At 52.5% G+C, this 13,246-nt stretch overlaps 4 protein-coding genes across 4 annotated transcripts; 3 read left to right on the top strand and 1 right to left on the bottom strand.

Annotated features, from left to right (window-relative positions):
• Positions 1-154: 154 nt before the first annotated feature.
• Positions 155-3,762, top strand: CGCA056_v010264 (putative transporter; the record flags this gene model as incomplete). The annotated part of the gene is made up of 6 exons (XM_037325511.1): positions 155-450; positions 1,660-2,485; positions 2,555-2,676; positions 2,754-3,138; positions 3,196-3,374; positions 3,429-3,762. The coding sequence occupies 6 exons, from the start codon at positions 155-157 to the stop codon at positions 3,760-3,762; spliced, it is 2,142 nt and encodes a 713-aa protein (XP_037176715.1).
• Positions 3,763-6,409: 2,647 nt separating this feature from the next.
• Positions 6,410-7,904, top strand: CGCA056_v010263 (uncharacterized protein; the record flags this gene model as incomplete). The annotated part of the gene is made up of 5 exons (XM_037325510.1): positions 6,410-6,571; positions 6,635-6,739; positions 6,797-7,188; positions 7,248-7,312; positions 7,405-7,904. 5 exons carry the CDS (start codon positions 6,410-6,412, stop codon positions 7,902-7,904), a joined length of 1,224 nt encoding a protein of 407 aa, XP_037176718.1.
• Positions 7,905-8,412: 508 nt separating this feature from the next.
• Positions 8,413-9,009, top strand: speG (Spermidine N(1)-acetyltransferase; the record flags this gene model as incomplete). The annotated part of the gene is made up of 1 exon (XM_037325509.1): positions 8,413-9,009. The coding sequence occupies one exon, from the start codon at positions 8,413-8,415 to the stop codon at positions 9,007-9,009; it is 597 nt and encodes a 198-aa protein (XP_037176717.1).
• A 277-nt stretch (positions 9,010-9,286) lies between these two features.
• Positions 9,287-12,907, bottom strand: CGCA056_v010261 (uncharacterized protein; the record flags this gene model as incomplete). The annotated part of the gene is made up of 1 exon (XM_037325508.1): positions 9,287-12,907. One exon carries the CDS (start codon positions 12,905-12,907, stop codon positions 9,287-9,289), a length of 3,621 nt encoding a protein of 1,206 aa, XP_037176720.1.
• Between the last annotated feature and the right edge of the window lie 339 nt (positions 12,908-13,246).

Below are 13,246 nucleotides of genomic sequence, written 5' to 3'. Positions count from 1 at the left end.
AGAAGATCTTGTTTTATACCAGAGGGTACGTAAGTCTATTTTGTATATTTTCTCATCAGCTGAAAATGTGAAGGCTTTCTTTGTATCCCTATTTTTATATATCACGACTCTCGCTGTTGTGAAACTCGTGTTCCTACTCCAATACTACCGCATCATGTCGGTTTCGAACATGCGTGTGGTTTACATTGCCATGATTGTGTTGGTAGCGGTCTGGGGCATCGGACAAGGAGCGTTTGCACTTGTTGCGTGCGTCCCTCTGGAAAGATTTTGGAACCCTAGTGTTCATGCAAAGTGTGTTCCAAATGCCCACATTGCCTGGTACATCAGCGCGCTGTTCAACATATTCACCGACATCATCATTATGATTCTTCCTCTCCCAGTCATCCGGAAGCTGAATCTCCCCGGTTCACAAAAAGCTTTCCTTGTTGGTATTTTCAGCGTCGGCTTCTTGTAAGTTGCTCTTCCCATCGAATCAACCTCACTTGCCAGTTTGAAGTCTGACTGTGATCAATTATTTCAAGAACTGTGGCAATATCCGCTTTGAGAATCAAGTTCCTTACGCTTTTGCCGGATCCAACATGGTCCAACTTCGAACCCGTTCTTTGGTCTCTCGCAGAGCTGACATCGGCCATTACTTGCGCTTCTTTGGCTACCCTGCGGCCTCTTCTCACGCGCTTGAGCAAAAGACGCGAGAGAATTAGCGATACCAAAAGCGCGGCCCAAATGGTCGCGATCAATGAGCTTGCGGGCAAGTCTTTCCCACAAGTAGCCTCGTCATCGACTGGTACCCGAGAGACTTTGGTGATCACAAGTAACGACATCAATCCCTCGACTCAAGAAGTTTGAACGAACAGTTTCTACTGTTCTCCTTGATTTTTCAGTGGTCAAAACAACGCAGAAGGCGTTGTCATATACTCAGTATGCACGGATGCGGAACGATGCGAGCATCTTAGCACCTCAGTTTTGTCAATTCTTTGAGTACAAAGCTATGTCTGATGCTTCTTGGAGCAAAACCTTTTCGCAGTGTGATAAGCCTCCATGAGGACCAAAGTCGAATGATGATGCGAGCTTGGATTGCCACCTGCCAAGAAGTAGGAAGGTTTTGCCATATCTCCGCACGATTTCATCATCAACTCCGACCTACTTAGCCTTGACTTTTATGAGCTCGATGCATCATTCATGAGAGTAGCATCATAGCTTACCATGCATAATTTAGAAGACTGGACCTGAGATGATGGGCATTCAAGTGAAGAGAATAGTTTGAAAGCGTGTCCTGAATTAGATGAGGAACATGCACGTGGCCTGCGTCGAAGTCAAGCAGACAGCCTAGACAGGAGGGACTGAAAAGTCGCCAAATTGACTATCATATCCAGGTCCCAAGCATCCGTCACTCCGATCACTTGATGTTATATACCATCGCCCTTGCGTTTGACGCCATTTGCCAAGATGCTCTCCGTCATTCATGACCAACCACAAGCCGCACTTTCGCAATGATGTGACTGCAAAGTAGATTTATATATGACGAAGATTCGACAAAAACAGTCACAATCGAGCGGCAGTAGCCAAGGACGAATGGGCGTGCCATATGACGGCTCAATGACGGTCCCAACAAAAGTGTCAATACATGATTTAATGATTTAAAGCCCGCTAACCAGGCAGCGCATGCTACTCAAACTCTCGCTTCAATATCCGAACGCAGTTCAACATGATGGACCAAAAAGACAACGTGAACACCTCAGCTACCGCGTCTGTACTCAGCATCGGCATGCGAGCCGTGGACGAGAAAGCGACCCTGCCGTCGGACTCGGAAACAACGCGCGACATTCGGCAACGTATACTGGAAGACCAAGCTGGTTCAAGCGCGACACAACGGCCGGCAACTAACCTGTCCAGTCTCTGGCGTCGTCAGAACACCTCGAGAAGGCCCGGTGACATTGCGACTCAACCTTCCGTATTCGACGATCCCCAACTAGCGGTGTATTTCCAGCCGTCAGACAAATACGAGAACCGGCATCGTTTCGATGCGAACTTTCGCTGGACTTGGGCTGAGGAGATTCCACTGATCAGGAAGATTGACTGGCGTGTGACAGCTTGGTCTTGCCTTGCGTTTTTTGCACTCGATCTAGACCGATCCAACATTAGCCAGGCCAACTCGGACAACTTTCTGGAAGATCTAGGCTTGGACACGAATGACTACAATCTTGGTCAGACGGTGTTCCGAGTCTCCTTCTTGCTGGCTGAATTGCCGAGTCAATTGATCAGTAAGAAGATTGGACCGTACGCTGATACCCATACGCAAATGCCGCTCTGGTGCTGCGACGTCCTGTTAACACGCAAGCCTAGCGATCGTTGGATCCCTGCACAAATGATCCTCTGGAGCATCGTGAGCGCCTCCCAATTTTGGCTCAACGGGCGGTCTTCGTTCCTGGCGACCCGCGCAATCATTGGGCTGCTTCAGGGGGGTTTCATTCCCGATGTCATCTTAGTACGTCCACGTCATGTCCTAAATCAGCCACCAACGGCCTTCGCCCGCTAACCTCTTGCTCTACTTTAGTACATGTCCTACTTCTTCAAGAGCACTGAGCTCCCATTCCGTTTGGCCTTGTTCTGGATGGCGAATCGTTTAACCGATGTCATTGCGCCGTTACTAGCGTACGGCCTTCTCCGTCTTCGAGGGTACCATGGCTAGGAGGGATGGCGGTGGTGAGGTTTCATTTTTCCACTGCCGACATGCGGATGTTGACCGAGCTTAGGCTATTCCTTCTCGAAGGCGTACTGACGTTAGTCATTGGGATCTGGTCCGTGTTTATCATGATGCCCTCTCCCACACAGACAACGGCGTTTTGGCGGCCTAACGGATGGTTCACCGAGCATGAAGAAAAGATCATGGTGAATCGCATCTTACGAGATGACCCGTCCAAGAGCGACATGCACAACCGCCAGGCCATAACGTTAAAGATGCTGTGGGAATCGCTGTGTGACTACGACCTATGGCCGATCTACATGATCGGCCTTACGTTTTCTATTCCAGCCGGACCACCTGATCAACACCTAACTCTAACTTTGAGACAATTGGGCTTCGATACCTTCGACACTAACCTACTTAGTATCCTTTGTCAAGTTGCAACCACAATCAATGTGAGCAGAAACAATTTGGGTTTCTTCGGAACTTTCGATGAGATTTAACATCAATAGATGCTCTTCTTGGCGTGGATTTCAGAAAAGATCAACCAGAGGGCATTGCTTGGCATTCTCGTCGAGCTATGGCTGCTCCCCTGTGTCATTGCCCTTGCAGTGATCCCCTCCGGCGTCAGCAGATGGGCCACATACGCGTTGGTAATCGTACTATTGTCTTATCCCTCCCCCCATCCCATGTAAGTGTGTCAATGCACCTACCCTTTCTAGGAGTTTCCTTGACACTTGACAAGGCAAGTTGGCTGGGCGAGCCGCAACTCCAACACCGTCAGGACAAGAACGGTCTCGGCCGCGCTCTACAATATGTCTGTTCAACTTCAATCCATCATCAGCGCCAACATCTACCGACGAGACGATCGTCCGGAGTACCGCCGTGGCAATAGGGCGCTGGTCGGAGTCGCAAGCCTCAACGTGGTGATCTACGCGGCTGCTAAGTTCTATTATGTCTGGAGGAACAGACAGCGAGACCGGATCTGGGACGCCATGTCACCGGAGGAGCGCCAACGATACCTCGATACCACCACAGACAAGGGCAGCAAGAGACTGGACTTTCGATTCGCGAGTTGAATTTCTGCTCCGTAGGATTTTGCTGGGTTCTGTGTTGGGACTTTGCTGGGCCTGCCTTATGGAAGTAGTAGTCGATGGAAGATCGCTTGCTGGGGTCGGCATGTTATCTCCACCGGACGGCGAAGGGGTTGCCCTCCAAATATCAGTGCGCGCGGGCATTATTGGTTTAATTGGGAACTGCGGACATGCATCCGTGATAACCGGGCGCTGCTCGTACTTACGAACAGGGGTGAATCTGACGCAATGCGATGGCAAAAGTGGGAACGGACGAAGTTGACCGTGATTTTGGATATTTGTCCGATGAATTCCGACAGGATGGGAAGCTGGGAATAGCGAGCTTGCTGGGAATAACAGCCAAGTGGGTGGGAGACTGGTGAGACTGTGAGGTGATGGTAAGTGAGGGTAACTGTCGACCTGTCAGACGGTCGGCGACCTTGGCACTGGGTTAATGAAACCACCGCTCCAATGACGAGGATTTGGGTAATAGTCTAAGTTTCGGCACCGAATGAGAAAAGAGATTGGAGGCGGCCACGGGGGATATTCTTCGAGGCTTTGGACCCTGCACCATGTCATTTTAGAGTCAGTCACTGCCTGTCATGAACTCATGGTATCTCACCACTCGAGTCGACAACAAGCCACAACTCCACGGGAATTCTTCGAAGAAGCCCGAGGAAATGGTTTGGCTACGCACAAACAAGAAGAGGGCTGAAGAGCCGGAGAGTGTCAGTGGCTGCAGCCTACCACACAAGACAGCCGATGGACGGCTTGTACCCGGACGGGGCCCCCAAAAGCGGACGCCAATGGCACCGTAATACGAGTGGAGCGGACCGGTGAGACAATCAGTTCCTGAATCGAGAGTAGTTCATGTTCACGTTTCTTCTGACTCTCCCTCCCGTGTCCCGCGTTCCGCATCTCCTCCCACATTGCCTTTTTCCTCCTTTTTTTTTCTGCCCGGCCTCCCAACACCGTCTCATTGCCGACGTTGCCACGGTGCCTGTCACCTTGAAGACAATGTCTGTGCTAAAAGTTCTTTAGTGCACTTCCCAACATTGAACCTGCATTAGCAGCAATTTTGTTCTGACGGAGAAGCTCGCCTCCGTCCACTGGCGTGCAGCTTACCGTATTTGTGGATGGCTGCTTCGGTTTTGTGGTGAACAGGCAGATAAAGTGGGCGGCGCACGTTTGACTGGCGGCTGCGGCTGGATACTTGAAGAATTAAAAGACTGGGTAACGGCGAAGCTGATCTTTTCACTAGAGGCAGCTGGAGGCGAAGTCTTCGCGTCTTTCGCAAAAAGAGAAATAAAGTGGCACCACACTGAGAAAACGGTTCAGCGTGAACAAGACAGGCTTGCCTACATAGGGGTTGCAACTAAGACGGCGCAAAAAGGAAGCATTCGTGACAAACCCCTCAATTGATGCCGGGACCGGTCCGTTGGAGATGGCCTCTCTTTGGAGGAAAGAGGATGCGAATATGCTCCTCTCCTCCGGACCCCTCTCATATGGAAGCCGTTAAGAGAAACAATTGACACGCCAAGAGCCATCACTGCATAGATGGAGCGTGCGAATGTCACCATCGCTCTTCCAGATGCGAGCGATTCATCGCCGCACTCGGCCCCCAAATCGACTCAACTCGTCGAGTCCCCTCGTCCTCCTCGTCGCAGTGGATTTGATTCCCTGTCACCAGCCTCGTGGGAAGCTGGTAAACTGTAAAGCGAGAGGCAAGAAAGGATCGGAAAGAAATGTCCTGTCTGTCTGGTGTTTGAGGAGGGGACCCATTGCGACCCTCTCGTGGGCCCAAGGGACCCAATTCTTTTCTTCCCACGCGTGGTGAGCCCCTTGGCGGAAGGGATCCCCGAGGTTCGCTTTTCGGAGCTAATGCGGGGGAAGCCATTCCAGACAATGGGCTCGTCGGACGGTAACTGAACATGGCCATTTCACCGGCCACTAAGAGCACTAGCTAAGACCGACTTGGCTGATAGTGTGTGAGGCTGGATTACCCGAGATGTGGTGTGCCCCATCTGCCGACATTTGCTGACAACCGCGGCCCTGAATCTTGAATACCTACACACACACACTGAGCCAAAGGCCTAAAGCCTCGAGGATGGAAAGCCGAGGGTACCTAGGGGAGAGGGGAGGGGAGGGGAGGGGCCCAGCCAGAAGGATTCAAGTCCCGCTTTCATCACAGCCCAACGCTGAAGATCGGCCTCCCATACAGGAAAGGCTCTGGTCGAACTCCGATGGAACCTGCCGGGGGGGGGGGGGGGGGTTGTACCGTGGATTCCCAAGATGCAGGTCTGCAGACACACTTGCGCGTATGTGTGATGATCCAGGGGTGCGCGCACATTCGGCCTTCCACTCACGGCATGACTGACAGGGCCAGGCCGCACACATCACACGCAGGCACGCACGGCATGTTGCGTGGGAAGTTCCACTCCCAAATTCGGGGGTGCATATCCATATCTTGAAGCGGTCCCTCCATCTTCCCTTCTCGTCCGGTCCCTCTTGAAATGGAGAACCTCTAGAACGAACCGTCCCATTTTGTTGCGGCTCTTCTCGGCGCCAGGTCCCTCCTTGGACACGACTCGTTCGTTCGACCGCGTTTACTAGTATCGCATCGACATCATACGACTTCGATTCTTTCGATTCGATGGCGACGGCCGAAGACAATGAGAACCGCGGCCCTGAGCTGTTCGCCGTCGGCGTGACGCTCGTCACGGCCGCCGGCATAGCGATCCTCCTCCGATGCTATGCCCGAATCTGCCTCGTCAAGAACTTTGGATTCGACGACTACTGCATGTTGGCTGCTATGGTACGGAGCCCTTCGTCTGCATCCATCTGGTAATTGGATCAGGACTGACGGGATTGTTCTTAGGTTTTCTTCGCTCTCTTCGTTGCATGCGCACTCACAGGTATTCACTATGGAACTGGGCGTCATTACTGGGTATTGGAGGCACAGGATCGGGCAGATGCAATGAAGGTAATATTCCTGATGGTATGCTAATCGTCTCGAGAATTGTTTGCTAATGGCTGTTAGTTCTGGTGGTTTTGCTATCTCTGGTACTGTCTGTCGATGATCTCGTCCAAAATCTCCATTGGCTGGTTCCTGCTTCGAATTACCGTCCGAAAGATCGACATCTGGATCATTTACTTTGTCATGTTCTGCACCGTCTGCACCGGCGTCGTCTTCTTTTTCGTTACTTTGCTTCAGTGCCAACCGATCTCCTTCTTCTGGGAGCAGTACACCGGCGCAACCGACGGACACTGCATCAACATGGACGTCATCATCGCCCTCACCTATCTCTACAGCGCTTTCAGCGTCATCTGCGACTTCACCTTTGCGATTCTCCCCATCATTCTGATCTGGAAGCTCAAGATGGACCGCAAGACAAAGATTGCGTTGATTCCCATCATGGCCATGGCCTGCATGTTCGTGATACCCCTGAGACCTTCGTTTCCTGAAACTCTCCACTGACCTATCCTTCCAGAGCCAGCGCAGCCGTTGTCGTCCGTATGCCTTTCGTCAAGGACTTCAAAAACATTGATTTCTTGTGTAAGTCCCACTTTCTTCCTCTTTCACTCGCGATCGGGGTATCCCACGATCGAAATTAAGGTTGGTCAAGGTACTGACTCGCGCTCCCGCAGATGCAACCGTAGATATTGCAATCTGGTCCACCACGGAGCAGGGTCTGGCCATCACGGCGGGCAGCCTTGCGACCCTCCGCCCGCTGTTCCGCATGGTCGGGTACCGACTCGGCTTCACCTCCATGGGCCCCTCCGCGCTGCACGACTCGGAGCGCGGCAACCCCTCCGCTATGGGCGGCCACCTCAAGGACGTCAGCAACAACAGCAGCGCCAGCCGTCACCAACGGCGCGGGCCGTTCAGTCTCACCACCTTCATGGCCAAGGACGACGCCGAGGCCCATGAGCTCGGCAGCAACAGCGACCAGGGCGAGAACCAGAACAAGTTTTCCTCGGGTAAGCGCCGCGTGTGGGAGTCGCAGGGCAAGCGCGACAACGAGAGCGAGACAGAACTGACCTTTGAAGCCTCCAAGGAGTCAAGCCAAGGGGGCGACAGGGGGGCTGGCGACAACCGCGATATTGTCGTCGTGCAGACCTTCTCGTTGAGGGAAGATCGGTTGTAGATGTAAACTTATTGTACCTAATTAATGAACGTAAAATAATTCACCAACTCATACCGAGGAAACGATCAAAGGGGTATAGAAAAATCAATTCAAACGCACGCTCGTTTTATGTATCCTGGTGCAGATCTCTTGCTTGTGTTTGCTTGTCAAGACAGTGCGATCGATCATGTTCCGAGTGGGCGCCACGAAGCTTGATGACAGGGCCGTGACAAGGGCTGGCTGCTTTGTAACATGCACTCGCTCGGCGTGGCTCAATGGAAACATCGCAACGTTGCCTTGTCTCAGGTGTCCTGCCAGCGCAGCTAGTCTCGGCGGTCATGAGCCATACTGGCGGAGACTTTCAGTTTTTGACAAGGCATCGAGATATAAGACGTCGCTGGTTCTTTGGAGCGTGTGTCAATGAGGTTTTGAAGAAGAGACATTCAGAAATATTCCTCGAAGAGTTGCATTGAGTCCAATCAAAAGACAGTATACGCTGCAGCAAGTATAACCACTCAGCTCCTCCACCATGGACGAAGAATTGGTGGGAAACTCCTTCAAATCGGGGAGACTCATCTTCAGGGCTATTGAAGATGACGAGAACGATCAGAGGTGGTTTCACGAACAGATCAAAAACGACCCGGTCGGGTTCGCGCTAGGGGACTCCAATGTATTACGGCCGCAGACAAGACGCCGCAGTGATTCATTGCTTCTAGAGATTCAAGGTTTCCTCCTGGGCGTCATCATCTGTCTCCCCGCCGCAGACGGAGCAGCAAGTCCTCAACCAATCGGCGTGGTTGCACTCAACGATGAGGCGGGCGATAATTACCGCCATCACCATCGCCTCGCAGTTCTCAGCATTTCCATCGCGAAACCGCATCGGAATCTAGGTTATGGCGCTGAGGCAATCAACTGGGCGGTCGACTGGGCCTTTCGAAAAGCCAACATCCACTCCATCAGTCTGGGCTGCGTTGAATACAACGACCGCGGGAAGCATCTGTACGAGAAGCTGGGCTTCGTTCTCGAGGGCCGTTACCGCAAGTCGCATTACCACGAGAGACAGTGGTGGGACGTGCTTCTGTACTCAATGTTAGAGGACGAGTGGAAAGCATTGAGGGGACAGTAGTGGAGGGGGTCTCCAATCAGAGCCTGTGAGAGTCAATCAGGTCGCCCGCGTTCCACTTGGTATCACTATCATGATCTCGTCCAAACTAAGACCATTCAGATATCTCGAATTCCAAGACATCGCCCCATGTGTTTTGTACAAGGTCATGAATGGGCTCGAAGGTTCATGACTCCCTTTCGTTCCAGCATGTCGACATATCTGTTTACCGTGCCAGTCGGTCACAGTCCAAAAGAGTTCAAGGCGCCCATTAACCACATGAACACAATGCGGATGCGGCCTACCCACGGAACTGGCTATTTGTACCCATCTGCTGCGCCAACGCAGCCTCCAGGCGGTCGATTCGCATGGCTTGAGCTTTTGCAGACTGTTCCTGTTCAGTCATGCGACGGTTGAGTCGCTGCTCCAGCAGACTAACCCGGTTGCTCAGGGTGCTGAACTGTTGATCTAACGACGTCTTGCTTACTTCGACCAATGTCCTACAGTTGCCGATCAATGTGGTGTTGGTTTGGATAGCATCCTCCATTCTCGTCAGACGTTCTTCAACGGCAGGGCTGGTTATGATCTGGCTTTTCAACCCGCTTTCCAACTTGGAAAGCCTGGCACTCATGCTTTCATCCATGCTGTTCCGCAATAATTCCACCCTCGCCATCACCGACGCGAGATGTTTGCCTGTTGTGGCCAGCCGGTCATCGACCTCCTCTGCAAACTCTTGCTGCCGGTATTGTATCCCTTTGAGGGTCTTCGTCGTGACTTTGGCACTTGCGTCTACACGCGAGATACGGTCATCCGCAATCTTGATTCGGGTATCAAGCTTATGGTCTCGATCAAGCTGTTCCCTCTGTTCTTTTCGTCTTGCCGCCATTGATTCAATGTCTAGTAGGCGCGCCCGATTTTTGTTGGCTTCTTCACGTTGAGTCTGCCATTCTCTTGCTTCGTCGGTAGTTTGACGACATGATTCAACTTCCTTGCGGAGTGAAGAGAGGTCTGCAGCAAATGTATCAAGCTTCTCCAATGCTGTCTGGCATTGGGATGCTGTGAAAACGGTAAGATCATTGTGAGCTTTGTGGACATCACGGGAGAGGTCGCCAGATTCCCGAACAAGCTTCATCTGCTCTTGAAGCGCTCGGATGTTCTCGTCGTGCTCGACGGTCGTCCTATCAAAGTCACCAACCGCCTTTTGAAGAGCGTGGAGCTCAGCTTTGTGCTCGCCAAACGTGGCTTCAAGGGTTTTGACGTTCGCAGACTCGCTGGTAGTCTTTTCAAGGCTGTCGACGACAGTCTTGAGAGTATGGAACTGGTCCCTGTATTTGCCAAAGTCGGTTTCAAGAGACTCGACTTTGGTGTTGAACTCGTCGTTCGTTCCCTCAAGGCTGTCCACTGCTTTGGCGACTACTTGAGACTGTTCGCTTTGGTGGTCAACCTTGGCTTCGAGTGAGTCAAGCATGGCATTGAACACGTCGTTCATTTTCCTAAGGCTGTCGACTGTTTTGACGACTGTTTGAGACTGTTCGCTTTGCCGGTCAACCTTGGCTTGGAGTGCATCAAGCGTGGCTTGGGATTCCACGCTCGTCTTGTCGAGCCTGGCAGTCGACGATCTTAAGGAGTTTAGGATATTCATATGCTCATTCAGCTTGGTCGTCGAATTCTTGGTGATCTGGGCAACGGTCTCCTCCATGGAGCTCAGTCTTCCTAGATTCCGGTCGACTTTGGAACTTAGAATCGTGAAAGCCGCACTGTGAACACTAGTTTTGCCCAACTGGCTAGTCGTCTCTTCTGATTTTGCAAGTCTCAGTTTGAGAGTGTCAAGCTCAGCCCGATAATTGCCAATGATCGTTTGTAGGTGACTGGCTTTTGCCTCAAGCTCTTGCAGTGACTGCGTCATGTTGTCGTCCGCTCCCGCCTTGCCTTGGAGAGATTGCAGCAACGTCTCCTGAGCGTGAGCAACAATCTTGTTGTGATGATCGTCGAGCTGCCTGTGGTAGTCGTCCAGCCGCTTATGATGGTTGTCCAGTTGGCATTTTTGATCGTCAATCTGCTTCTGGTGGCTGCCAAGCTGATGCGACTGATCGCTAGTTTTCCTCTCAAGATCATCCACCCTTTGCTCGACAGATTGAAGCGCCTCGCTTTGCTTACCAGCGTCTTCTTGGAGTGATTGCAGTGCCTCTGCATGAGCATTGGCCTTTGAGGGGCCCGGCATTGTCGCCTGCTCGGCGACATTGCCGACATTGCCGTGGGACTGAGGCGATTTGAGCTTCTTCTCGTGCTCGCTAACCTTTGTCTTGAGGAAACTCAGAGCTGTTTCTTGCTTGCCCGTTTTGGCTTCGAGTGAACAAAACTTGTCCTTGTGGTGGTCCGACTTTGCTTCAAGAATGCCGAGTTGTTTTTCGTGGGCGTTGGTCCTCATTTCGAAGGAAGATAGAGAGCCCCAATACTGGCTGATACGCGTCTCAAGACCGTCCACTCTCTGTTCACTTCTGCTGCACTTTGATTCCAGAGAAGCCAGCCTGGCTCGATGGTCGTTTGTTTTCGTATTGAGTTCTAGAAGCTGAACTCCGTGTTCGCCGGCCCTTGACGCATGAGAATGAAGCATACCAGCATGTTCTCCGGCCTTTTCTTCGAGATACTGAAGCGTATCTCTGTGCTCGCCGGCACGTTCGTTGAGAGAATCAAGTCGATCTTCATGCTTAGTTCTAAGCTCCTTAAGCGCATCACTGTGCTCTCCAGCACGTTCCTCGAGAGAATCAAGTCGGCCCTCGTGCCTGGTTCTAAGCTCTTCAAGCGTATCTCTGTGCTCACTAGCACGCTGGTTGAGAGAATCAAATCGATCCTCATGCCTAGTTCCAAGGTCCTGCATATCACTGGTGGTCTTTTCAATCATGGCGGCCAATTGATGTGATGTGTGCTTCTCAGTGGGTCCAGATCCTGGTTCGGCATGAGTTGCGTCCGCTTCCACGTTATCAGGAGCTGGACTAGGTGCTCTCGCCCATGGAGAGGGTAGATCGTCCTCTATGCAACGGCGCTTGGTGGGAGTTGGATCGAGCTCGCCGGGGTGGGGCTTGCGCTTCTGAGCAGGGTTTCCCTCGGACTCGATGAGCTCGTCGACGGTGACTTCCATGGCATTTGGTGTCAAAGACCTAGAAGGAGGAGAGGGCGGGGGTTGGGGGTCGTTGTTTCTGGGAGGAGGGGCCATAGATGTTCGGGTAGACGACTGGTCACGGTCATAGCCAGTGCTCTGAGAGCGAGAGCGCAAGCCTTCGCCTTTGATTCTGAAGGGAGCAGGGGTGCCTCTATCTTCAGGAAAGCGACCAAGAGTAGGGGGGTCGTCAGGGTCGATGAGGAGAGAGTAGTCGCCGTGTTGGAGGAAGCGGTCCCAATCAGCATGAAGCCTCTCCCATTCGGCGGTGATGTCGTCTCTCCTGGGCCATCTGGGCAGGGGAAGGTCGCCACCGCGGGTGACCCAGGCGTCAATGAGGTCGGCCAAGAGATTCTCTTGGCGCCTTTGGATGTGGCGGTTGTTGAGGTATGCGTCGCGACGGTCAGCGTAAAGGTTGACGATGAATTTGGTATCGGAAACATTTGTTCCAATTCCCCACTTGAGACGGACGAATTTCCAGAAGTTGTCATGGTCGAAGGAGAGATGCTGTGTCATGAGCAGGAGGCGGAAGAGGACGACGAGATTGATCCAGATGGTGCGTTTGCGATAGTAGAAATCCTTGGTTTCGTCTGCGCCTTTTGGGGGCTTGTCATACTTGCCGCCCAGGCGTCTCACGTGGACAGGATTGAGGAAGAGAGCGTTGGACTTGATGGGATCATCGGGCCAGGGGAGGACTGCCAGGGATACGCCGCTGATGAACCATATGTCCTGGGGGGTCCTCTGGTGGTAGTCCCGTTTCACCATTTCGACGGTTCAGCCGGAGGCTCTCCAGCTCCAGCTCCAGCTCCAGCGCGGGTGCCGTGGGATGAAGTCACGACTGGGTCGTGGGGGCGGTTGTCGTTTTGAGATTCATGGAATGAGATGTGAGAAGGGCCAGGTGGATGTGTGTAGGGACGGAGAGGATGGCCCGATTCGATGTGGTGGTGGTGGAGGAGGTGTAGGGTGTGTGTATGTGGTGTGGATGAGAGTGAGAGTGAGACATTGGAGGAGTTGGGGCAGCTGGTGTCGCGGTCGCGGAGATGGATGAAATTCTTCACCTATCGACAGGGGTCGCGGTCACGGCCACAGCACCCCATAGCACCT

The sequence above is a fragment of the Colletotrichum aenigma genome (genome assembly GCF_013390185.1).
Source record: "Colletotrichum aenigma strain Cg56 chromosome Unknown KSG_Cg56_contig06, whole genome shotgun sequence".
NCBI lineage: Eukaryota > Fungi > Ascomycota > Sordariomycetes > Glomerellales > Glomerellaceae > Colletotrichum > Colletotrichum aenigma.
The sequence above is the reverse complement of the archived record's forward strand: the minus strand, read 5'-3'. Positions and strand labels throughout refer to the sequence as shown.